This window comes from Bombus fervidus, chromosome 1 (genome assembly GCF_041682495.2).
Source record: "Bombus fervidus isolate BK054 chromosome 1, iyBomFerv1, whole genome shotgun sequence".
Lineage (NCBI taxonomy): Eukaryota > Metazoa > Arthropoda > Insecta > Hymenoptera > Apidae > Bombus > Bombus fervidus.
In genome coordinates this window covers 5,889,440-5,915,966 of record NC_091517.1, presented here as the reverse complement: position 1 = coordinate 5,915,966, position 26,527 = coordinate 5,889,440, and the positions used below count along the sequence as shown (strand labels likewise).

General features: G+C 36.0%; 2 protein-coding genes and 2 long non-coding RNA genes across 14 annotated transcripts in view; 2 read left to right on the top strand and 2 right to left on the bottom strand.

The window, feature by feature from the left end:
- LOC139994806 (very long chain fatty acid elongase AAEL008004) overlaps positions 1-7,211 on the top strand; it is a 37,240-nt gene extending 30,029 nt beyond the window's left edge. The window contains exons 4-6 of the mRNA XM_072017793.1: positions 1,887-2,024; positions 3,087-3,329; positions 3,412-7,211. Coding sequence (XP_071873894.1) covers positions 1,887-2,024; positions 3,087-3,329; positions 3,412-3,759 — 729 coding nt within the window. The 3' untranslated portion in view covers positions 3,760-7,211. The remainder of the gene's footprint in view (positions 1-1,886; positions 2,025-3,086; positions 3,330-3,411) is intronic.
- Positions 6,358-15,423, bottom strand: LOC139996204 (uncharacterized). Of its 4 annotated transcripts, none has more exons than XR_011802177.1 (4): positions 15,242-15,389; positions 14,494-15,062; positions 13,660-13,793; positions 6,358-13,571 (listed from the first exon to the last, which is right to left on the bottom strand). It is a non-coding gene; the product is annotated as an uncharacterized lncRNA (long non-coding RNA). The 4 variants fall into 4 exon arrangements; XR_011802181.1 differs by having other exon boundaries at positions 6,358-13,192; positions 13,291-13,571; positions 14,494-15,387; XR_011802170.1 differs by having other exon boundaries at positions 14,494-15,400.
- LOC139994476 (very long chain fatty acid elongase AAEL008004) overlaps positions 8,042-26,527 on the top strand; it is a 37,259-nt gene continuing 18,773 nt past the window's right edge. For 2 of the 7 annotated variants that reach the window (XM_072017693.1, XM_072017200.1), the window contains exon 1: positions 18,773-19,387. The gene's annotated coding sequence lies outside the window, so the exon portion shown is untranslated. Of the gene's footprint in view, positions 8,276-8,930; positions 9,379-18,702; positions 19,388-26,527 lie in introns of those variants that run through there. The other 5 variants (XM_072017449.1, XM_072017288.1, XM_072017372.1 and 2 more) reach the window with 5 other exon arrangements.
- Positions 19,387-22,866, bottom strand: LOC139996313 (uncharacterized). Of its 2 annotated transcripts, none has more exons than XR_011802194.1 (4): positions 22,669-22,866; positions 21,030-21,428; positions 19,993-20,715; positions 19,387-19,960 (listed from the first exon to the last, which is right to left on the bottom strand). It is a non-coding gene; the product is annotated as an uncharacterized lncRNA (long non-coding RNA). The 2 variants fall into 2 exon arrangements; XR_011802211.1 differs by having other exon boundaries at positions 22,781-22,858.

Below are 26,527 nucleotides of genomic sequence, written 5' to 3'. Positions count from 1 at the left end.
AAAGAAAGTATCTTGAAATTAAGATTTGTTGGATTCTTCATAAAGAAGAGGCAATTTATCTATTTCATGAAGTTGAAAGGAGAAGCAAACTATAAACGAAATATATCAATAACGAATTATTGCGATCTTCTTCACAAATGCATGGAATTTTTCAAGTACGTATTAGCGATTTTGTAAGTCACCGTTTATTTGGTTCTCGAACTATATGAGATAACTTATTATATGTATATATACATTGAATGTAACCTTCACATAGTCACGGTAATACGACCACGTTTTTTTCTCCAGGGAATCGTATTGTAATATTATATTTATCGATGTGAAATTGCATTCCATTCTACAGTATTTATGTGTTTTACCCTCTCAGTTAGAGGCATTAAACGGCTCATTACCAGTCGATCGAGAAATATCAATTTTAAATGGATATATACCATTGAGTATTATTTGCTTCAAAGGCTGTCAATATCGACAGTCGGATAGGATCAGGTTGGATGCCCCAGTAATGTAAATTAAAAAGGCGATCGTAACGTCGATCGTGTTTCTGTTAATTTGCACGTTTCGAATTTGGCGCACGAAAAGTCCTTCGTGGACAAGATTATTTCGTAACGCTATTTCATGCTCGGTTTGAGCAAAATTATCGCCACTTAACCAATTATCGCGGCCTTGCAAGATTTCGCTTTCGTTACACGTTCCTCAGATCAATTTCGAGCACATACAGTTTCCGCAAATTGGGAATTATTTCCGGTAACAAACCACTTTGCGAGCAAAACTGCGATATTTCACATTCGAATTTCACTCTTCTAAATTTTCACTTTTGTTTGAGGAAAATTTTAAACCAAGTTTAAAGTTTAAACTATAAAGAAGATACAACGAAGCCTCAACGAAGCGAAGACTTAAATAAATCTGTAATTGGTTTGGTATACGTCAAATCGTTACGGACGTAATATCTTCTACCACATTCTTCATTCTTTTCCATCAAAGCAAAGTTACATTTGTCGTTAGCCTTTGATATCCTTACAATACAAATTGTTCACTTGTTAGCCGAATTCTTTAATACACAGTTCTATATATACGAGTGAGCTGCGAATTTTTATGTATAATACATACTTATGCGAACTTCAAAGATTCAAACATTTATAAAATACCTAAAATTCGATGTAATATTTGGCAGATGAACAAAATTTTTGCTTAGGTTCCATTTCTCCACAAAGATGTTTATCTCTATAAATATCCGCAGCCTGGTGCTATTATCAGCGATCTGATCGCGCCACGCTACTTAAGCGTAAATATCCCAGAATTTTCCAGATTCTTTGAAAGCCTGGAACAAAGAGTAAAAGATTAGTCTTGAGCATAAACGACCTGATTTAATGTTCAAATACTCTCGTGAGTCAGTGTACGTTGTTCATTCCGGAAATATTGGCGAAGAACATAAACACTTCGATAAGAAAAGGGATGATCGTTAGTGGGGATCCAGTTTGCGCTTGCGAATTGATGGTTTAGGTAGTGCTTTAAGCGGGAAACCACGCGTGGCCTGATTTTTCGGAAGGAATTGCGAACATGCAGTCGAAAGGCTACAGGAAACAAACTGCAGTCGCATTGTTCGTGATTCTTGAAGGAGCGCGGGCTTTTAGAATTTAAAACAGTGGCGAAGTCGTCTTGCGAAAGAAACAGAGCTGAGGACTCTTTTGTTTCTCCCACTTCGGCTGTTTCCCTGGCTTTTCCTGGCTTCTTGATCGAACAAAGAGAGCGAAGAGACCGAGTTTCTCGGTGGAAAGCGAGCGATCGCAATCTATATGCTGATTGTTGTAGTCATAGCCGTGTATAGTCGTCTCTCGGTGAATGCACCCCTTTTATTGTTCTCACTTTGCGGTGTTTCCTTGTTTCAGTACTTGATGAGTGGTTGGGCGAAAGGATACAGTTTCCGATGCCAACCGGTCGACTACTCCAACAGCCCCTTGGCTCTCCGAATGGCGAATACATGTTGGTGGTATTACATTAGCAAATTCACCGAGTTCTTCGATACCGTAAGTATCTAAACAACATCCATTTGTACGTGATCGTTGTCGTTGTTTTAATTGATTATCGAGTTAGTCACTGTTTTGTCCTCCTTAAATGAAATATCCTATCTATCATTTAAACATTTCTATATGAAACTAATTTCTAAATTCACGACTCTATCAATTAATCCTATATTAGAAAAATGGTATATTTATTATTTAGTTTATTTAATTTATTTGATTTCAAGATTACATAAGTATATCTTGAATATTTGAAAAATACTAATTATTACAACATTGGTTATACTACTGATTTTTTTATAAAGCTACCATGCCTACCATAAGAACCTCTATAATATAACTTCTAGAAAAATGGGAAACTTGAAGTATTTCAGCATATCTTAAAAAATGAAAAAGCTAGTAGATAGGAGGTTTTATTTAAGGAAGGCAATATTACTGTTGTTCATTGAACGGAAACATATGCTGCTCTCGTACGACAGTGAAACGTTGTGACAATTAATACTTTAAACGTTAGAATAATAGAGCATTCCGGATCATTGGGCAGCTACTTTAATACTAGAACTGTCAACCTCTTAATATGTACGTAAAGTGCAAAATAAAATTTTTATATTTTTATTAATTTAACATTTTTGAAATGAAAAGAAAAGAAGAAGGAATTAATTTTTATAGATCTGCACAATAGAATTCAGCTGTAAACTGGATTTCTTGTCTGTAGCTTGCTAGATTGAGATTGCACGAAGATTATGAAAGTCCTCTAAAATTTGGTTCATGGCTGGAAGCAGAGAAAAATTGATCTTACGTACAGCTAACCGCAAGCTTATATTTTTTTTTTCATAGAAACCAGTAATACGAAGCCGAGTAACGTTTATCTCCGTTTGAGTGCCGCTCAAGTAGTCAAACTGGAAAAAAATTATTTTATAATTTACACTGTGAGGCAACTTGACCTTCTTGAGAAGTCTAGGCGTGTAAATTCTAAACGACCGCTTTTTCTTCTTTTCTTTTTAAATTCAATAAAAAATTTTAACGTATATAAATTAAAATAATATTAATGATGTCATTGTCTTTCAGCTCTTTTTCATTCTGAGGAAGAAGAACCAACACGTGTCAACGCTTCATGTAATCCATCATGGAATAATGCCATTCTCGGTTTGGATGGGTTTAAAGTTCGCACCAGGTGGCCATAGCACTTTCTTCGCTCTCTTGAACACTTTTGTTCACATTGTAATGTACTTCTATTATATGGTGGCTGCAATGGGGCCTGAATATCAAAAGTACATTTGGTGGAAAAAGTACCTGACTACCTTCCAAATGGTAAATCCATTAATCGATAATGATCTGAATTTTTTAATTCTATTCAATTCTAATTAACACAAGAGGAATCTTCTTCTTCTAGGTGCAGTTCGTGTTGATCATGAGTCACCAGTTCCAGCTTCTATTCACAGAGTGCGATTATCCTCGCGGCTTCATGATTTGGATCGGTTTACATGGCGTGCTTTTCTTAGGTCTTTTTTCGGACTTTTACAAAGCAAAGTATGTGGGCAAAACGAAGAAACCAACAGACAAGAGTTTACAGAATGGTTCGACCGGTCTTTGTATGCCTATATTGGAGGATTCGGTGCCACGACAAAACGGTGTCTCGTCGTACGCGACGATCTACAACAAGGAATACAACAGTTGTTACAGCAACGGTACCAACAACGGTTACGTTGCCAACAATAATACAGAGAAAAAGCTCGCTTAGAACATTCTGATTTTGGTAAAAGCTCGTAAAGAACCATCGAGATACCAAATCACACGATGCAGTTAATCACGCGTTGAATCTCGCCGGCACTTTTGAGGATTGTGCTGTGACTTCGTACACAACGTCTTGTTGATCGATCTAATTCGAGTAGTGACTGCACGCGGTTCTACAGGAAGATAAACTATGCTAGTTGTAATTCGCCGCGAAGTCTGTGTTCATGTTCACGCGTAGAGTCGTCGACGAGAGACCAGTCGCGCATACGTTCGATTTTCTGCTAACGCTTTAAATTATTTCATATTAAACTGTATTAATGGGCTGGCGATTGCGTTTATCGGGATAGTCTAACAAGGTTATATAAGGGGGGTATATAAGAATTATTACTGATAATATATTATTAATAAGGAAAGGGCTCTTCTGCACTGTATTATTGTGTATCATATGTATGTATAATCGCATCCGCAACCGGATTGTGGGTGGTTCTGAAAATCGTTGCCTCGTCGATGGCTTTACGGATAAAAGCATAAAGGAACGTGAAGAATGACCGAGGAATGCGAAGAGACCAGAGTAAATAAACGGACAAAATTAAAACGCGCACACGATGAGTAAATTAATAATCGATCCTCATCGGAACATTATGTTTTTCGCACGCGATTGGCGACAGTGTTTTATCGCGTGCGTTATGTATGCGTGAGCAAGTGTGATCGTTTGTTAGTTATACGTGATTACGAGGCATTTCTTATTGGGACGCATCGAAACGATACCCTTTACCATATTTCCTTATTGTCCGACTCTGTCTCTCTATTGCCCCGATTGTGTTCAAAGCTTTGGTGTTCGTCGTATAAGTAAGCGTCTGTCGATTCGCATTTGAAAGGAGAAATCGTACCACTCCTTCCTCTCGAAGCTTGATTCTCCTCCTTTTTTATTGAGAGATCGTCGATTAGATCAACCTAGCAAAAGACAGTAGTTCTCTTGAATATGCAACGCCCGAATAGATTTTTTATTGCTTACGATCAAGCAACGCAATACTTATTTTTAATAAAATATTCGATGAAATCTGCGAATATTTCAGTTGTTAGTGCAGAATCAAGCTTCCGAAGAGTTCTAGAAATTCTCGACGAAATTTTTCTCTTATTCACCGTTCGAACTGGTCAAATTGGGAAAAAAGAAGGTTGAACGCTAATCGTTCGAATATATGTACATGTTATAAACGCATGGAGGGAAAGAGAAAACGTTTATCTAGGAATCATACAAATCTCTTATTAAGGATACAAACTTTTGTACTCTTCCTATTACGGAAAGATGAAGGTTTTTATTTATGATCGCACAGAAATAAAAAAATCTGACGAAAAGAAACAATTCGATCCTATAAATTTAATGTTGTATATTTTTACAAAGAAATAGATCAATTGCATAATAAAAGAGACGTTAATGGTGTCAAAGACGTGCTTTCTTGTGAAAGTATTCATATATGAAAATTTATTATTGCCAAGTTTCAATAACGTATTAGAAGAATATTTGAAGAATGGTTTATAATAAAAAAAGTAAAAAAGAAAAAAAAGAGAAACTAACGTCGACAAGACTGTTAATGTAGTCGTAAAATGTACATGTAAATATTATTTCCGAATTTCGAAAAAGATACTTTCTTTCTTTGGTAAAATTAGCTTCCAACGATATACGAATGCATTTCTTCAGTTGACAGATCAACAAGGATCTGTTCCAATCTTTATCATTCGTTCCAATGTGTACAGGAATTGATCTTCGAGTTACGATTTAGCGAATAATTTTATATCTTCAACGCTCAGAGTGTTATTCCTTTATCCGACCTCTTCCGTTCACGTAAAATCACACTAATATATTATTCCCAACTACGACTGAAGTCAAATCGTACATTATAACGCCATATAAATCAGTTAAAATCGTTCATCCTTTTATCACTTCTTTAATATGTGTAAACTCGCGGTAAATTCTATTCGAAACGTATTTGTATCCAGTGATTATAAATTTTTAATTCTACAATATCGTGCGAACCGATACGAGTCATGAACGTATTGCATAGTTGTTTTCGTTATTTATTTTTCTTTTCTTTAATATATATTTCATTATGAACGTATTTTTAAGAATATCTCTAGCATATAAAACAAAGCAATTTTGCACCTGTTAAAATCTTGCAAAAAGATACCATATTGTGTTTTTGGAAAACGTAACGTAAAAGTAAAGAATTCTGTCGAATCAACTCGTGTCTGTCAATGAGGACAATAAGCCGCGTCGACATCAAAACACGACGGTAGAACATTCTAGCAGAAGTTCGTAAATATCTCATCAACGCGTTTGTACAAAGATCATTTATCAGTAGAGTTCAAAAAATCTACCATAATCTGTCACAGCGATTAAGTATTCTCCGTACTTCTTCCGAAGTAAAACGCAAAGAAAAGAAGTTAAATAAAACTTCACAAAAGGAAAAAAAAGGCTGCTTCTTAGCATACGCGTTTTTACATTGGGCACGTGCAAGTACATAATACATTTCGGCTAAGTCTTGCACTCTTTTGATGAAATTACAATAATACTATTAAATCAAACAATACGATTTTTCGAAAATCCTTCGGAACTTTCACGATCAAGATTTTTGCAATTCATGCTACTCGAGGCTTTGAAATATTCTTCGTGTCGTTTTGACTAATGATCGCGATATTTTGTTGACATTACACTTTGCATTCTTAATCTTACATCTGATGAAGTTAGCCATAATGCGAATAAAATTTGCGAATTATTTTATAAAAGGTCACAGGAAGGAAGCCTCTAATGGTGTTAACTGTAAGATATCTGTGTACTAGATCGATTACCAATTCATTCATTCGAACAGAGTGTAACGGTCATGAAAAGAATTTGCCAACGTACAAGTGTACTTCCTTTCTTGTTTCTTTCCACGCAACATTCACGTTCTACAGGTACAATACGAAACGAGTTAAAATTACCCCATTCTCAAACAAACCAACTATTCATTTTTTGTATGCGTATATATGAAACAATGCATATACAAAATGCGTATACAAAAGACAAAAGAAGAAAATTAAAAACACCGAATTCTCATGATATATACTATATGTAAATTTAACGAGTGGGTATTTGAGTTTTATAGAGGAAAAGAAAGAGATTACTTGCGCATAAACACATACATAAATCAAGATGGTCGATCGTCTTTCACTTTCAAAAATAAGCATGGGAAAAGAAAAAGAGAAGAAAAACTGTTCAAACCACGTGAAAGGTGTCACAAGCCAAGTTCACATGAGGCCGAGAAGATAAGAACACACACATCGTCATGTACCTACTTAATGTTACGAACTCTGTAATGATTATTGATTCTCATTATATTTTTGTACATAATTGGGGAGAATTACACGAGAATAAATGAATTAAAAAGGAGCGAGTTGCCTTCAGCCATGAACACAGGGAAATCGGTGTACGTTTATTTAATGATTGACACACCCCTTGAAAACGGTACGTACTAGTATTATTGCTATATAATTGTTAACTAAACACTCCAGGAAGTAAATAATGACAGCAATGTTTGAGTAGTTCGCCCTATCCATATCGATTGAAATTAGATGAGACAGAAACTCTCTCGTATTATACTTCATATTTACTATAACTGTATATTATAATAATCTGTAAATTTCGAAGGCCTATTGACAGCTATTTTATTAACAATTTATAATATCTTTGATTCTAAGTTCATTACATTTACTGGAATACTCGCACGATGTTACGCAATAGAAGTATACTACTACACAATAGAAGTATACTGACATTTTCATATAAAAATTTGAATATCGCTGTATGCAATGAAATTTGGCACATTTAGAAATACAACGATATCAATTGTTAGAGTATTATTAGATTACGATGAGGTTCAGATAGCGAAAATGTTTATTACTATTTTGTATATGAAAATTACGCGCGTGAAATGAAATTCAAAATTAAAAGACAAATTTAGTAATTAGTACGATACTACGGTAGGTTATATTAATTACAAATCTTTTCATATTTTATATTACTAAACGAATAGTATGTGCAATATAAATAAACGCATTCTACACTATTTTAATTTTCGTCGAGTTAAGTTTATAAATTTGAATTTGAAAATAATATCGATTTTGATATCGATCTAACGTCGAGTTATCGATCTATCTATATATGTACCATAATTGAACAGAACACGAATTGTGTATGTCATTGCGGCGTCGCTGGAAAGAGTGCAACAATGAAAAGATTGTATAGAATTACTTCATCGTATGTGTATTCATTAAACGTAATTTCGTATCTAATCTTTAATTCAGTTTATATTTTCTGTACGTTTGACACTTGATATAAGTGACAGTTGCTGCACGTTCCGAATTTCCATGCAATGCAAAATGAATGAATGGTGGAACAGTGATGTTAATTTTTACCGAAATTCAAATTTCGTAATTAAAAAATCCGGTTACAGTAATAACAGAAGCATTGAGATTCTACGATACACGTAAGTGATTACTGTTCTAACTACCCTTATGAATGTTATTCATACCGAATGAAAATTATTTTTAAGAAATCTATGAGTAAATATTATGTTGATACGGTGACATACGGCACGCCGCGAAGTCATCCGACAATATATTACAAAGAATAACAAATCATAAGCATAACACAGGTGCGTATCTTGCGAACAAAGATATGTATCAAAGAAGATGAATTTTTGAAAAGACAGAAGATGGCAGTTTTCCTAAGATATCTCCCATATTTATTCAGTCGATATAGAACAGTTTTTATATAATCGATCATTTTCTACGAAAGAAAGCGATCGTTACCGTAACAAAAATAGCAGCGTGATTCGCCACAATGAAACATTATTCGAAAAAAAACTTGTATTACAAGCATAATCGAATTTTCTAGGATAATCACGTATACGTTGGTTCACAACATTTCGCAACGTTAAACATAAAATAGAAATCAAAACATCGAGATCGTTATCGATCAATCTTCGTAGTTACGTAACCACATAAAATTTCAAACTTTCTTATGATTTCACAGTTCACGAATCGCCGAGAATTACAAATACCGGCGTCGTAATAAATCCACCATATTGTTGATACCTTCCAAAGACTTGCATTGACACGTTCTTGTTTATCATTGTTCAGTCGGAGAAAAACTTAGGGTTTTGTGGGCTCCCCAGCTGGTAGTTACGGTCCTGTCGGCGGTTCTCAGTGCAACGACGAAACTCATAGCGCACTACAGGACATCAAGGGAATACGAGAAAGGTACGGCGATTTTGCGATATGATGACGATGATACGTACGGTCGTGAATACGCTGTATGAGAGTGATGCGTAACACACACCAAGAAGGAGGAAGAATCGTCGAGCAAGCTCGAGCATCTCCGTCGAGCCCCGCCCTGTATATATTTTTAACCGGATCCATCGAAAGTCTGGCCGGCGTGGCACACCGTTCGTTCGAGCAAGTGAGGTTTCTATTGACGTGCAGGAAGAAAGAAAAAAGTCAGAAGGACGCAAACAAAAGACAGGATACATTCGAACGACGCAACAAGTGAAGAAAACTGCATCTCTTTCGTTCGACCTGCACGCTACTGGTGAGTAACATTTCTTTCGATCAGCTGATTATTCAGATTACCGGTGTATTCAAGGCATCATGATCTAAGCGTGCTCCCGTCTCGTGGAATCGATGCCGCGCAGCACCTTTGCGCATGAATCGAGCCCCTTACAGCGGACAACCCATTGGACGATTTCGATGAAATGGTTCAGATCGGTTAGGTGCACGTGCTTCGGCTCAAATATATACATACTCATCGTCAATGACGTTTAGTTATTCAGTGTGATAAGGTAGCTAAACGGAATTGTGCTTTTCACAAAGTTGACATAAACACTGTGGAAAATAAAATATACAGTAGCTCATATAGTATTTGAGCACTAACAAAAACTTTTTATTTAATATACTATGTGTGTTAGACAAAACATTCTTGACATACATAGATTCTATGTCTAGTGCAAGTATACGTATATAGTTTTTTATAACACACATAATATATACAAAGAAATTTCCTATAGTAGGTATTCAAATACCTCCTTGAATCCCTATATACATAGCGAATAGATGGAAATTTTCAAATGAACCTCAATTGAATGTTTTAATTACTGAATGTTAGAGATTCGTGACCTTAGTAACTTCTTAAGGTATGATATCTTTTATGATCATCAGATACGCTCGTTTGTATGCGTTTGTAAGTATCTAACGAAACTTCAATTAGCACATCGCATAAGTACATCGTTGATTTCTTATTTAAGAATAGTGTTAAACAATACAAGCATTAATTAATCTCAATTAATTTATAGCAAATCCAAATTATAAACAGGTATAACAGTTTCACAATAAGATTAATCTGTACGATCAATTCATAAAACGAAATTCTGTCTCAATTATCGAAGTTAACTGTCTATTATAGTCATCCTGCTTCATAACAATAGTTTTAACCACGTAAGAAATAAGCATCGTTTTCCAGTCGAACAAGGACAAGCCCGGTAACATTGGCGATCTAGAGAATACAAAATCAGTGTGGTACATACGACACAGATATTCCAAAAAATCACGCGTGCATTCATTACGAAATAAATCATGTATTCGCTGAAACCGGCGAGATTGTTGCGAGAAACTTCGGTACTCCGATGTTGCCTCGTGCACGTGTGTGTTGTAAATCGCTAGGAAAATCGAAGGAGGGAAAGTCGATAAGGAATAGAATGGTATTGACCAATTTCGTGACAATAGAGGACGTTTCGACATTTATAAAAACGAAAGCGTCACGAAATCCAATAGACACACTTATCCTAGATCGATTTGCGTAATTTTGTTTACACGCGAGTGGAAGTCGCGAGATGAAAGTTCTCGAATCGCATTAGCTTCCACAGGGAGGTTTTGGACGAAATCTCTCTAATTCGTCGTATCGAGGTTTGCGAGAGCAGCGTGAACTGATTCGTTCAACGATGATGGAAATAAAGCTGACGTTAACGAACATGGAAATGGAAGTTTGTGAGGGTCAGTTGGATCTCTCTGTCTGTCTGTCTGTTTGTTCGTCTCTCTCCCTCTCCCTCTCCCTCTCTCTCTCTCTCCCTCCCTCTTTCTCTTGTCTGGCATTCTTGCAACCGGTTTAACTTCGATTTTCACTTCCGAGTGTCGTATACAAGTAAAAGCCGATATCGTTATCGGAACAATGGAAAAACCAAGGAGCAAGGTGAACAGAATTTCGACGGAACTTATCCACTGGGGAAAGAAAGTGTACGATGACGTTGGGTTTACGCATGATTTCTATGTTCTACGTACGTAAATCTTCATGGAATTCCACGGAAATCACGATCTATTGGAACCACGACTGAAGGTCTCGGTAGAAACGAACGTTCAACACGTTCAATTATACTAATTAGACATAACGTCGAGACGGGACTTTTTTGCATTGCATCGACCACTCGTTGAAACGATATGAAACACGCGAGAAAGTGTTACGTATACAGTGTGCAATCCGAAACGTAGCTCTGAGTACAAATAAAAGAATTTTTTGGATTTTTGTAAAATATAATTTTAAGGAGTATTATAATTTTATACGATAAAGTTCCACCGGTGAATCACGCGCGATCTATCGTGCGCGTGCTAGGTCGATCGTTGGTGTCGATTCTTTCAATATTCTCCTCGCGTATCAGCAGATATTTCTCCACAACGAGACCTTCGACATATTCCACGGACCACGGAATCGAAGACTGCGTAAAATTCTTCGTTCTTTTTCTCTGTCTTTCTCTGTCTTTCTCTGTCCTTCCCTGTCTTTTCCCTTAGACGGTTACGCTCCGTTCACCACAGAAACAGAGTAAATCCACGGGAATCCTTCGTTTGATCAAGTCGTGAATTAGGCAACTAGAAAGGCGGAATTAAGCGAGTCGAGTCGACATTTCGTGGCTATCGTTTCTTACTTGGATCACCCTTTCTTCGTTTATCTACTTTTAATTACGTAAAATTCTTTGAAAAGCACAAACTTTTAAGCTAATATAACGTTTGTAAAATTTCGGACATGGTAGAGAAATCATCTCGGTCGTATTTCGTCGAGCAATTGAATGGAAATCTCTAAAGCGCGTTTAGTACATTTTTGGAGAAAACGGTTTTCAAGTTACACTGTTCCATAAATTTCAAACACCTAACGTGCTTCTTACGTCCCCCCTTCCGACGAAATAGCTATAACCTGTGTATACTAAAACGATTGACAAAGGGTATAAAACTATATTGTTAATCGAATTTTCGTTAAAACGCCCTATAGACCCATATTCGAGGTTTCCATTCAATTGTTCGACGATGAATATCCAGACGTTCAATCACGTCTCACGATTGTAGTTGCACTTGAACAAAGTTCGTTAGACGGATGACGACGAAGTATTTGCACGGACGAACGATTATTTCAACGGTGCGTAATTCCCGTCGATGCCGAAACTTTCTCCCGCGGCATGGACTTCGGTAGCCCGCTCGATGAGAAATTCCTCTCCCTACCCCTGCGCGGACGACTTCTATGTAATCGAGACAGTCAAAGGAGAATCATCCAATCGAATCTTTATTTTCCAACGTATGATTATGTTGCGTTGCGATGAAACAGAGGGAACTCGCTACACAATTCTGTACAGTTAACTCCCTACAGAATTATTTTCCGAACTTCTTTTTCTTTGAACAAACTTCCACTGACCCAATATAAGATTTCAGTACTTCTTTCAGCTTAGAGTTCAGCTTCTTTTTCTGTTCTTCGCGTGCTCTCGTTTAAATGGTTGCAGCAAATCTCCAGGGAAGTATAGGAACGATATGACAAAAAGGTGGGCCTCGTTGCGAAAAATAATGTAGGTCAGGTGACCTCGAGGCGCGATCCATCAGCTGGCTGAAAAACAGGACACAATGTCGAGCATACCGAATCGTGTTAATCACGATTCACAAACGGTACGAATCGCTCCATTAAAGCCGCCAGCCGGGAAAGAACATCGTGGGCACGTTTCTACCGTTGTGCAACGGACTATCAACACTCACGCTCGACTTTTGCGACGGTGATTCGTTGGTTCGTGTCCCGAACTCGGTGAAACAGTAGGCCAAGGCTAAATTCTTTGTGTATCGGGTCCTCTGTTATCGGTCGATCGATAAAATCGAACCGAATACGGTACTTTGTCTCAAATGTTGCGCCGTGAGATCTGCTTCTTTTACGAGCTACTGTACCATCTGACGCAGTGACACTCACGGAAGCGGTTGGATAATTTTCGTACCGTTCATAAACCACCGTCGTAAAACATCGTCCGACTTGATTAAATCTTCGAACTTAAAACGGATCGACCGTTAACCCCTGGAAATTATATTTAGAAACCCCTCTGTGCGTATTTCTGCAGATAGAAAAGTACCGGTGTACTCGCGCATTAATTGCAGCAGCGCGCGCGTATTGCGATCAGCTGAGCATGAATGATCCAATGTTGCCGCTTACGTAAGATGAACGAATTAGGTCGTGTGCCATGTGGAAAATGCGAGAACTCCTCTTGAATTCTTCTTCGAGTGAGCAATTGCTCCGCGTGCGACAGCCATTCACTGCCCACTACCGCAACGAGATACCGCTCCACGTTCACCGATTTGTACAGGTGGTTTCATCGGTGTATATCGTGCCTTCTGTTCGTTCGTTCGTTCGTGTGAACAATCGTGTGTGTGAGGGAGGGAAATAGACTGCTCCGAAATTCGCAGTCGCGTATCCAAACCGTTCTGTCTAAACAACTATCTGTGAAAATAATTAGTGAGTATCTGCTTTGAAAACTTAATAAATTATACAGTATGTCTTATAAAACACGAACGTCACATTTACCGTAGAAGAGTTTAGATGTCACTAGCGATCAATATTTGATGCCTCGTACATTTAGAAATAGACGTTGCATCGACAGTGAACACTTTGTAAAAATATTCATTGATCGGTCATTTTCCAGTTTATAGATATATAGCCTATTTAAAAAATAACGTATTCGCAATATACTATTATTCTGTTGAATGCCTAAAACAATTTTCTTATTAACAATTTGCGCAATGTTATTGAATGCAATTATACGTTCGTAGATGCAAAAAACATGAGGCAGCACGCGATAGTAATAGAATGAATTTTAAGCATTGTGGTTAAATGTTTTCCTTTGAGATAAACTTCCGTTTTATTGCCTACCAACGATTCAAGTGTACTGTAATTTGCTCGTTGTTTCGTAGAACGGATCAGTTGTCAGAACTCTGCTAAAAGCAAAAGTAGCTGTTTCGTTCGTTTCACCAACTATTTGCAACCTCTTTCAATTAACAATGAGAAAGTTATGTAATCGAGTGTTATCGTGTAATAAATGCCAGATTGGAAAAGTTACTTTTATGATGCGCGTGACTGTCGACACGTTTTTATACCTCACTTTTGTTCGATGCTACTGAAGTAGCTCCTATTCTAACGAGAGGCCTGACCTTCGTTCGATCGACCAAATTTCATTGAATTTATTACTAAATTTTATACGAGCCATCGTCGCTTAATCAAATTTTCTATACATGAAAACCAAGATTGTTGTATTCACTACTTATCTGTTTCTTCATATATTCTGTACAGATACGTTATAGCAGTAAAACAAGAAAAAAAATTGAAAGGTATTTGTTTCCAATTCGTAAATTGTGCACGTACTTTGAAACTTAGACGATAAATAATGTCAACGCGCTTCGACTCATTTTGACTAGAGATTTGAGATTTAAAATTGTTGACCAATAGCCGATGATTCTTCGATCGGTGAAAACTACCCATCATGAAGGAAGGTTACAGGAGAGTTCAAAGAAACGTGCTCGTTTGTATATATGTATAGCCATAACGACCGCCGCGGTCTGTTTTGAATTTGAATATCGTTTAACTCTAAGGACACTCGTGGAAGAGATGTTAACGATATTCTTGATCATGACGCAGTGCGTAGGGATTCGGTGCCTCGAGGATTCCTCGTGATCTTGAACTTAATACAGTCGACCAGCTTTGCTTTGGTTTTATGCAAATGCAAAGTTTGTAAAGTCGAATGGCTCCACTCTGTCGCAATGTTTGCTTGAAAATACGCTGCTCCAAGATCCCGGAGGCAATCAGCCAGCCAACCAGTCACCTTCTAAGCTTCACATTTTAAGCAGTTCCTCTTCCTCTTCAACGAATTATGGTCGGTCATTTATTGACGATTTTGAACTTCACAAAGAATGCAAGGTCTCTCGTTCGTCGATCTATGCCATTCAATAAAATCGATCGTAAAACACTCGTGGGTCGTCTGAACCATCGATCTCTACTCGTCCAAATATTTTCAAAAATACATACACATGGAAAGTGACGTAATTAGCAATGAAATTGCGTCACCAACCAAAAACGTGTTGCTTCGTTGCGAAAGACCGTGATACCTACTTACTCGCTGGATTTGGCGATCAGACAAAATCGCACGACACCGACCGCTCTTCCTCGATAATCAGGTCTCTTCTACGAGAATCGTGACGCGACGAGACGCGACGTCTTCGCGGAAAGGACAACCGTGCACTCTCGTCTATACGGTAATTGGCAAGCCAACCACGCAATGTCGTACCGAGAAAATGTATCTTTAGATCGGTACGAGTGCTGTTCGAAATCGAGCGCGAGTTTTTGAAAATTACCATTCACGTTCCCGCACGAACCCAAATTTTTCCGACGTCTGAATTTCGTCATACGCAATTACGTGCGTGGGAAGAGTACATACAATAAATTCAGTAATCTTTTAGGGAGAATTGCGCGAGAAAAAAAGATCAACTTTATTCATATGTCAGATTCGTTTTTACCTTGAGTCACTGTTAGTTTCGAAGATATAATAAGATATAATAAGCCAGAGGCTTCGCCGAAATACGGAGAGAATTCAAAATAGGAGGTGGAATCATCTTGTGACGTTACAATTTGGTAGAAAATACTGTCTTCTCTTGTTTGGTCGTTTTTCTGCGTCGCTGAATAAGAAACGTCTATCGTCATCGATATACGAACTCCAGGTCAAATCATTTGCGTTTTTCACACGTCTATGCTTATTTTGAAAATGATATTTTTTACACGAGTAATTATGCTGTTCGAAGAAAAGCAGTGGCTTGTAACTGCATGAGTCGCAAAATTGCGAGTCCGTGGAAAGTGCATGTACAAATCGTTACGTTTTTACTTTCTATATGCGAAAGGATGCGAGAATACTGTTGATAGAAATTGAAGGCGAAACTCTTTGCCAACCATTGTTCTAGTTAGGAATAGGATAAATAGAAACCATATTTTAAGAAAGATTAAGAAAACCAACTTGACATAATGCATTCTTCTTCACGGAAATCGGAGATTTAATAAAAATTGGAAATCATATTTATAAATAATTATTTGCATTACCATTTTGCAATATTAAGGCACGAATAATTTATAAACAAGTTAAGTCGTGGTATGTATTGAAACAACAAGAGTCACGTAACTTGGTAATAATAATACATTTTATTGAATATAGAATGTGATTCGAGTAAATTTGCAAATGTCAAAGTTTTGAAGAGAGGGAAGCATCCTAAACAAACAGAACATATTCCGTAAGTTTCCGTAGCAGGAATCCGACTAGGTACGAGAAACGAATCGAAAAAAAAACACGTTGAAAATTCAAAGTAGTGAACTCTGCCTCGAAGCAAGCAAAAGGCAAATTTGTAAAACCGCCAAAGTTTTCAATTCGAATTCTAATTGAGTTGTTAAGGAAATGTTCACGAATGGAATTTACCTAGCGATCAATTTTTAATAGACACGGGCGAAAGATAAATGAACTATTTGTATTTCGTGCAAGTTCAACAAAGATCGTACACACGTTTTAAGTCTTTAAACCAACTGTTTTTATTACGTATTCGCGAACAAATCCTTTGTCACATGATGTTAGTCACGTCGGCCAAACGAACGAAACCTTCATCTGACTTCTTGACCATCGACCAAAAGGGCTCCGAAGGATTTAAACTTATCTCGCAAGATTCATTGTCGCTTGTAATTACATTCTTCCATTATGATATCTTTTAATTTTGTGATCTTTTCCACTAAATAAGTCAAATTTATTGATAATTTTCTTGTATTTATGAAATTAGAAGCTTGTTTATAAGCAAACAAAATATGATTATTAGGTTTTTTATGGAAATATAATGATAATGAATTATTTATCAGTCTATTACATGATTTATTGAAATAGAACGTTGAAGAAGGATACGTGTTTACGTATCTACACTTTTAGCAAGTCATACTTAGTATTTCACAGAAACAATTCGCGTCATTAATAAAATTTAAATTTGCAGACTTTACTACCTCATACATACGTAGTTGTTATTTCCTATACATTTTTTAATTATACGATTGAGTTTAAAATTATCATAAAAGATGCAATTATGTGTAATAATTCAGTAAAATAAATAAAAAGATATAAGTAAAAGACAAAGTAAAAGAAAAACATTTACATAGATCAGGAATAAATCAGAAAACGCGGATTACGCGGTTCACTAAGGATTAAAATATATTCTCCGAAATCAAAATACGTTTCAAAAATTTTATAGTCACGTTATCTCGAGAAATAGTCTCTCAAGAAACAGTCACGCTAGTCTCGAGAATGGGTAGCGACTTTGTAAAACTGAAAATTGCCCACATATGTAATACTTTCCGGCGAAACGCAGAAAGTGCAAGTACTACCATTAACCAGTTAACTGCGTTTGACGATTATACACGTCAAACAAAAACTTTATTTCGGTACGTTTGACGTGTATACTCGTCGCTTGTATTTGTTTACGCACTGCACGATCTAACCCCATAAGAGATTTCTAAAATTAAATTCTGCTGTTAACTGGATAAAAAAATCTCTATTAACCTTTAAAAAGCTCTATTAAACAGAGGACCCCGAGAAAAAACCTAACACCGATTTAACAATTTAGCATTCTGTATAACAGTGAGAAGAGAACATCAGCGACCGATGTCCATGTTTAGTGAATTTTTACAACGTAGCGAGAATGATAATGACGAGGTATCATCAGAGGGAGATAATACTATAATAGCGATAAAATAATAGCGATAACGAACGCAATGCAATACGTAATAAAATATATAGATACACGTATTTTATAAATATATTCACATTTCTTAACACATTCTTTATATATATTATAAGCTATATCACAGGCATTATTAGAACTAAATCTAAAGGACCTATAATGTGCATTTAGGATTGGGTCACAGAGACCGGAAATTAACCTGTCTTGTAACGATTTTTCACATACCCTCCGAAGGTTAATCATATGACTGAGGATAATTATATTACTTTGTAATATAAATGTTTAGGTATTATTCGCAGAAACAATTATCTTTAGCGTCAAAGCAAGGAAAAGGATTGACGTAAAACTTTAACAGACCGCCATAACCTGCTTCATAAATCGTCCTTTTTTGTTGAATTCTAATTAACTGTGTAATTCGTTATATAAATTTATTCATTCTGTGTAGACAATTTATAGCTGTGATAATTTGTTATAATTATTCTCAATATATAAGTCGTTTAGATCTTATATAATACGTGATGGTTTAGCTTGAAGTAAATTTTTTATTTAGGAATGTTTCAATCCTGCACTAGATGATTTGTGTTTTATAAAATATAAGCATAAATCTTCTTATCTTCAGAAACAGTAGCCGCGTATAAAAGCTACGAATGAAATAAGTAGGAAGTAAATCGTAGAGAACATTTCAGAAACAAGCGAAGAGGAAGACTCGCAGGTGGAATAATTAGTAGAGACGAAAGAAAAGTAGAAGGATCGCGAAGGGCGGCAAGAGACGCGCGACGAATGTTGTCCATGAAGGCGACCGATCTGGCGTCAAGCGTCGAAGGATCGAAAAAGGTAGAAGGGATGCGATACCAATATGGCGGCTCGGTTAAAAGCAATCCACCAGCGTAACCGCTGTCAGTCCGCAACTTGGCACGGCGGCAGCGTGTTCATTCGTACGAATATTATCGGTGTCGCATAAGCGCGAGTTTCAACTCCGACCCTTTTTTCCTCTTGTTTCTTTAGCTTTTTATTTTTCTTTTCTTTTCTTTTCTTTTCTTTTCTTTCCTTTTCTTTTCTTTTCTTTTCTTTTCTTTTCTTTTCTTTTCTTTCCTTTTATTTTCTCTTCTTTTATTTTATTTCTTTCGTTCCTTTTTTTAAATTTTCGTTTTGTTTCATTCAATTTGATTTACCCTAGTCTATTGTTTGATACGATTTCGTAAAGTCACGAGGAGAGAAAGGAGGAGTCAAGCGAAAACATCGTGTCTCCGTAGCCGATTTATAAAATCGTGGCGATTCGTCGTCTGCCCACCGTGCCTGACAACTGGTCTTCGTTCGTTCATCGAGCAGTTCGTGCAAATCCGAGAAAAACTTGGCACAAGACGAAGGTTCATGAAGGGACAAAAATTCGTCGAAGAATTTCTCAATCAACAGTGACACGAGAGAGAAGAAGAGAGTGTGTGTTCGATTGTTCAAAAAGAGACGATTACGTGAGATAACTGCTGTCTTCGACCGATCGTCCGGTAAGTGAGCTGAAAGTAACGCTGCCACGCTCGCTTCCAATAGAAGCGCAACCACTACGTGCGGTTGTTTTTCCTTCTGACATGACGTAACGAATTGACGCCGTCCCACGGAAACGACTTCGTACACCCGCCTCTCTTTCGGTTCGCTCACCGAAACGATAATTCACCGGTTGTTCATTTATTTTTACGCCTCGCGGTTTCTACCGTACCACAACGACTCGACCAAAAATTACGCGCGTCTCCCTTTCTCTCTTTCTCTCCCTCTCTCCCTCCCTCTTTCTATTCACCCTTTGATTACTCGTATGCGTTACAGGTGGTGCAATTTTAATCGTCGTTAATAAAAATGAAAAAGTCAAGCTCGTCGCTGTTATACGTTTCTGGGCCAGTGTCTTATCTCGCAATTACTCGGTAGCAAATAACGCGCGATTACTTCAAGCAATATGAGTGAACCAAGTGATACGAACCTTATCACTGCACGATATCGTGCTCAGATATAATTGCTCCGAAAAAGATATGCACACGCGTAGACAAAGTTGTTTCTTATTGAGTACACGCGCGCGCAATATATATTACCTACATATATTTTGAAACTGCCAACACGGCGCTTCGTGTGTTTATCTCGTAGGAATTCGTAGCGCGGCATAAAACTGCTCCCGATAAATATAACAGTGATATTTTCTCCTGTCACTGAACCAACCAATCAACTCCTAACCGTACTCTCCTCGGCGTAAACGCTAAGACAGTTCCCTCTGTTGACGTTGTCTTTACGGTCTTCCTCTCACACGCTGTTTTGTCCCGTGAATCACGAACCACGTGAGCAGTCGATTTGACTTCGATTCACGTTCTACTCCATCGCATCGCGCTTCTTTAAGGCGTGTACTTAGGTACTTAGATTTGCCTGCTAGGTGGTCTTCGTCGTCGTACAAACTTCCATTGTTGGTTTCGAACTTGAAAAATTGCGATTCAATTCGATCTTTTTTCGATTGGAACTTTACTATTCATCTTGTCCCTTCACATTTGCATTCCTTTAGATACCTTTCACTGCCACATTTTATAATACCTTAGCCACAAAAAGCGTGGTATACACAAAAGGTAGTAATATTTGGATATATTGAATACTAAAACCAAACATTTCAGCGCTATCTATATTTTGATAATATTCGTGTAATAGGATTTTCATTTTGGGTTGCACAGATCCGTTAAGTTGCTTAAAAATTGTTAAATTTTGATTTTAAATGATTAAATCGGTAAACGTTGACTCTCGTGCCACGTTGATCGTACGTATATACTTTAAGTGTCATTATCTTTAAATTCATATTATTCAATATCTGAAACAACAACAACAATAACGATCCCTTCAGACATTTAATGTCTTCGACGATAATTTCATTAGATTCGCAGAGACCAAGTTAAACATTACGCGAGATACAAGAAATGAATTAAAAATAATTTATTAGTTACGTGCATAACATATTATTATCAAGGCAATTAGAAATGGAGTAGATATCGACTCAGTTGTCCACAAAATGTTAGTTTTAATGACACAAGGTTTTTATTCTTGCTGTATTCATTATTTAACTATCATTTTATACATGCACATTTCAAACACATATACCGAAAATCGATTACTTTGTTTTATTACCAGGCTCGCCTCTGGTCTCTCCAGTATTTACTCGTCCAATATTTATGCAGGTTGGAAAACACGAAATTTGAAACGAGAAATAACAAGAAAATTGATTCCCGAATTACTAATTACGATATACGTATCTATAGATGTTCTAATTTTCGTAAAACTTAATATCGTCACTGTTCATTGTTCCGTGCAAATTTTAATGGTTCCTTTGCGTTGGGCGACCCATTAACTTTTAAACGAAGGATAATTTTTTGTATTCCTCCGATTCCCTGCACGATTTGAAACGCATATTAATCGTGACCAATTGTTGCTTAGGGAGATCCACAATCGGAAGAAGCGAATCTTGAATCTGTCTAATTGCCAATTCGAATCTCGAAATGCGGCGTCCTTGCATGATTGGCAGACTTCCTGAAAAATTGAACGAATATTCAGAAACGTTTAAGCTTCTCCATCATCACCGTAATGGTCTAAATTATTTATTCATTAAAATTGCAAAAACGTACTCTTAATTCTTTTGTTTTAATTCTTCCCCCTTTTTATATACTTGCACGTATACGTAATTAAAAATATAGATGTTTGATAATGCGAACGTTTGGAAATTTGAATACTTAAAAATTGAAATATATGCTTTTCAATATTGGTGAATAACAATAGGTACTGGTATAATTTAAAATGTCTATTTAAATTCTATTTAGATATCTATATATTTGACTGTGATATACGGAACTATTCATAATTATTGCTAATGATACGAATATAATAGTATATTTAAGTATACAGTATTTAAGTATTTATTGTAACATTTACATATTTACTAATTAATTAGGCTCAAGTGTATTAAAATTTGTATCATGCAAAGTACTTTTATATGTCTATAAAAATTTGTTATTACAAAACTGAAATGTAAAAGCCGACAAAAGGATGCTTCGTTGGACGGTTATACTGTAATAATATATTTTATAATATATTTGGAACAATTATATATATAATACTATATTAATTATTAATTACTAAATTGTTATATATATAATAATATATATTATATATATAACAATATATTTTATTGGAACAGTAGAGAATTGGAACCCCGTATTCTTGATTGTATTATTAATTGGAAATTATATTTATCTTAAATTTCAATTATTCAATGCCCATAGACTTTTGTAGTCGTTCGAATAATCATGAACAGTAATGTATGTCCATGATGAAATATGGTCCAAAATTACTTGTTCATGAATAACTATTATGTGGGGATTTTCTTTTTTGTCACAGTATTAATATTCCTTTCGTAATCCTTTAGGTATTAGTGAAAATAATAAATAACAAAGAAGAATTTTTAATTAAGGAACATCTTGTTCGCTGACATAATTACAAAAAGTAAGGTAAAATATTTCCAATATTAATAACTATTATCTGTATTTATATAATTCATATTACCTATATTTTAGATAGAATTTTAAATACAATGAAGAACAAAGTGCATCCTCTTTGGTCGATTATATAAGCTTGAAATTATGTTTCCATAAAATCGAACTGCAATCGTATTCATGTTGCTGTATTTAGTTGCATTTCATAATTTTTCATAAGCGCGCTTCGGTTCACACACTTGAGAGAAACAATTGGGTCAATAACACTACTAATCACTTACGCACTTTTATGATATATTAGTTAACGATATATGTTTCTCTGACAAACGTCGTGCGTGAAATGATTCGTTGCTCAAATAGCACCAAAGAATGACTTGAACGTCTGACCTCTACCTTTAAGAGCCTTGGATACACGCGAGACGGAAGTTTCTGGCCGCCGTAGTTCGCGATGAATTCGAAGTGGTTGGTTAAAACCTAATGTCGCATGTTTACATACTGATCAAAATAAATGCGTATTGCTCAACAAAATGTTATTAAAATAACATCACGAGCATCGTAAATAGATTTTAGATTTTTTACGCGTTTATTTTCAGGATGTTCCTTATTGATAAAAAATATTGAACACGTAGATATCGTTAAGAGAGTAACGTGACTTATCTTTAAGTGGCTCGAATCGTTTTAATCGACATTAATGTTGTGTATGTGTCTGTAATATAAAAGTATTGGGTGGAGTACCATTGGAATTCCTTGGATCTTACGAACTGGTGAAATACAAGGCAATTTGTTTTGGATATTATGGAGGCTTAGCGACCGAGAACTTACGCATAACTAGTGTTCGATTACCGAAATTTATCACAGATCGATGATTTCTCACATAGCTCTGGATACGCGGTGATTTGAACGCGCTCTGGCAATCACGCGGCAACATATCTACTTGGTTACATATTACGTGAGAGGACGTTGCGACACCCGGCAAATTTTCTGAAAGAAACCGAAACGAGTTTTGCTTTCTCTCTGTACTTTTTAAACTTCTCGCTAGATTGTTGACTACTTTTATATTCTACTGCAGGTCGGAAAAATCCAATCAGTAAGTTATTATAATTGTAACATTCCTCGATACTGACGAAACATTGTTGAATTTAGAACTCCTTTGAACGAAGAAAATCTTTATACGCTTGCTGTAATTTGATCTTTTAACAGAATTACATATATAGCTTTCTATTTGGTAATCCGATAAATAGACTGCAGATGTTTGTGCACTCGTAGAAAATTTAAAAGTGAAGAACTATAAAGTACATAATATACAAAAATATATAAACGAGGTATAGTATCTGATAAATGAAACAAAAGTTTTACGCTTTTGTTTATCTTCATATAAATACGAATCCGCAGTCTAGTATAATTTAAATTATCGACTTATCTCACACGGTAAAGAAAACAGTTTACAAATGGAATATTGTAATTGCATAGCACAACTGCTACGTGGTTAATACGAATTACCAATCCACGAGAAGGCGGTGCTCTCAAATAGTTAAATCTCCCGTGCAACATAGAGTCTTCTTAATTTCGTACAACTGGCAATAGTTCATCAATTTTGTGCGTATTTTTCGTGATTATCGAACTATGTCAAGAAAAAACTTTAATACAATCGTTACGTAAGTGGATACTATCGGGTAGCTTCTTCTTTCTAACCAATATACCGCCGTGAAGTACCATTAAATCATCATAGCTCTCGATAGGCTGTAGCTTCATGCAGCTATGTACTTTCCCCGCGCTTCTTATTATAGAGAACTTGTTCGTCCTATCTAGCTTTGATTTTGGAGGAAAAAAGGTTAATCGGTGTGTAATAATCTTGCCCGATGAAATTTCAGAAATGGACGAGAGAAGCGATTCGCGGGAACAAACATGACTTCTTGAACATGCTTTGTGCATGTGGCAAAAACGTGCTTGAGGTATACGTTATTTACTATTTGCTTGTTTGTTTTTCTTAATTGTTTCTTCATAATTTGTTCTTCCTTTAAAACATTGGAATTCTAAAGAATTTTCTGGAAATTTTTGTATTTCGTTCACCAACAAGCCTCTGCCTTGACGTGTTTTAATTGGGAATCTAGAAAATTCTAATTCGTATCTAGAAAATTCATAAAGACAACAAACGATCATGGAAAACAGAACTGTGTAAAAACAGTTGCATATATTCGATTAGTTGGCATATTAAACGTCGATGTTATGTTTATGGAAATAACAATCAAGATTACGTAAAATAACATTGAAGCAAATACTGTACTGATTGTCGAACATGTTCAACTTTTTTTTGTCCCGAATCTCCTTGCGAGCTGTTGTTACTTGCTAACTATTGAGATCTGTCACATCATCGGGTTGGATGACACAGCAACGATTTACCACATTGAGGTTTTCATGTTGCATGATACAACATGGACTTGCGTAATTATTTTAATGTGACATTTTTTTTTTTTTTTTTTCGTTAATCGTATTTCGACGCAGTTTAGCATTCTTAAACTAAAAGCCACAAAAACGTTATGTAATTAATTCGAACGTGCCTGAGAAACAGCGCATGTGATTTCTCCTTGATATCGTTAATATTGCAACAGCGATTGTCATTCAGGAAAAATATTATCATCACGAAGGATACGATAACGTTATTTTTCACAGAAATCAAATTTAAGAAAGACATAGTGACGTCACTGTTCAACAAAGATATAACGAAGAACCGGTTAAAATGTTAAATGTTTCATCCTAAATTTCACGCTAAAAGTGTCTTTCGAATTACCCAGTCGAATATTTTTCGGTCGTTTCGTAGAATAAAAACTAGCGTGACTGGATCAACTTCTCCCAAATTGTTCCTTTCAAAGTAAGAAAAAAACTAATTTAGAATAATTTAATTGTTAATCGCTCGAAGGTATTTCGTAGAACATCGAGGAATTGTCTGTGTCTCACGTCATCCCTGACGACTTATCTCCTAGTTTTTTTACTCCATGTGTTAACTTATTAAGGATTAAAGTTGAGTTAACGCCGCATTTCATTTGTAATTCCTTTTCAGTTAATTACGGTCAGTTTACATTATCCACAAGTGAATTGATATTATTGAATTCTTTTGAATTAACATTGCAACTAATCAAAAAAAGAATCATAAGAATTTCTTCCATCTAGGTATTAAATTTTATGAGATTTGCAGAAATTGAAGTATTTTATATCGATTTTGGTTGAGAAGAAACTAACAGTTTTCGTATCATAAAAATTCTTTTTGTTACCGATTCCCTTCCGATTTGTGTAATACGTTTCTTCAATATATTGAAAATCTATTACTCAAATATATTTTATTTGATAAAACGGTAACGATATTTCATTTACGTTTTATAATAATGTTGTATTTCCACAGCGTTTACACATTATTTTTCTGTGTGGTGTTTAATGTATTAACGCGTGCATTCTTTCGTCGTATATCTAATCGTGAACGTAAGCCCTCGCACGTTGCGCGCAATAAAGCTGCTGTTGTATGTTCCCTTACGTTCGGTATATCCGGTCGAGCAACCTCTACAATTCGCCCGAGCCTTTTACAAACACCAATCAATACGTTTGCTAATGGTACTTGGAATTAATGTGTGAATACTTGCGACCAGATATCTACCACTTGTAATGAACACTAATAATTTATTTCGCAATAAATGTGACGGATAAAACTGGTCAAGATATACAGGTATTTCTTAATACTCGACCAGGTTCGCAGTTCATTCAGTGAGCGATAGTCAATGACGATAATAGATACATCCAACATAGACATAGTCAACGCCGCAATTTCAGTGATGCATGTTGCGCGAAATAAATAGTTTAATTTGACGAATGCTACGATACACGTATAGTAGATGAAAACGATACGCTGAAGTCGTAAAATCAGACAGCGTTTGGAGTTTATAACTTTCGATGGTCGCAACAATTAATATCTGTCTAAAAGATCTTCGTTTAGGTCCATACGATGTCAATTGTGAATCAGTTCTTCCTTTGTAATATATCTACAAAAAATTGTCTCGTTGTAAAAAGAACGGTTATAGTTCGTTTCTAATTTACATATATTCTGAAAGCATCACTGATTATAATGCATTGTCGAACTGCTATTAATTGTGG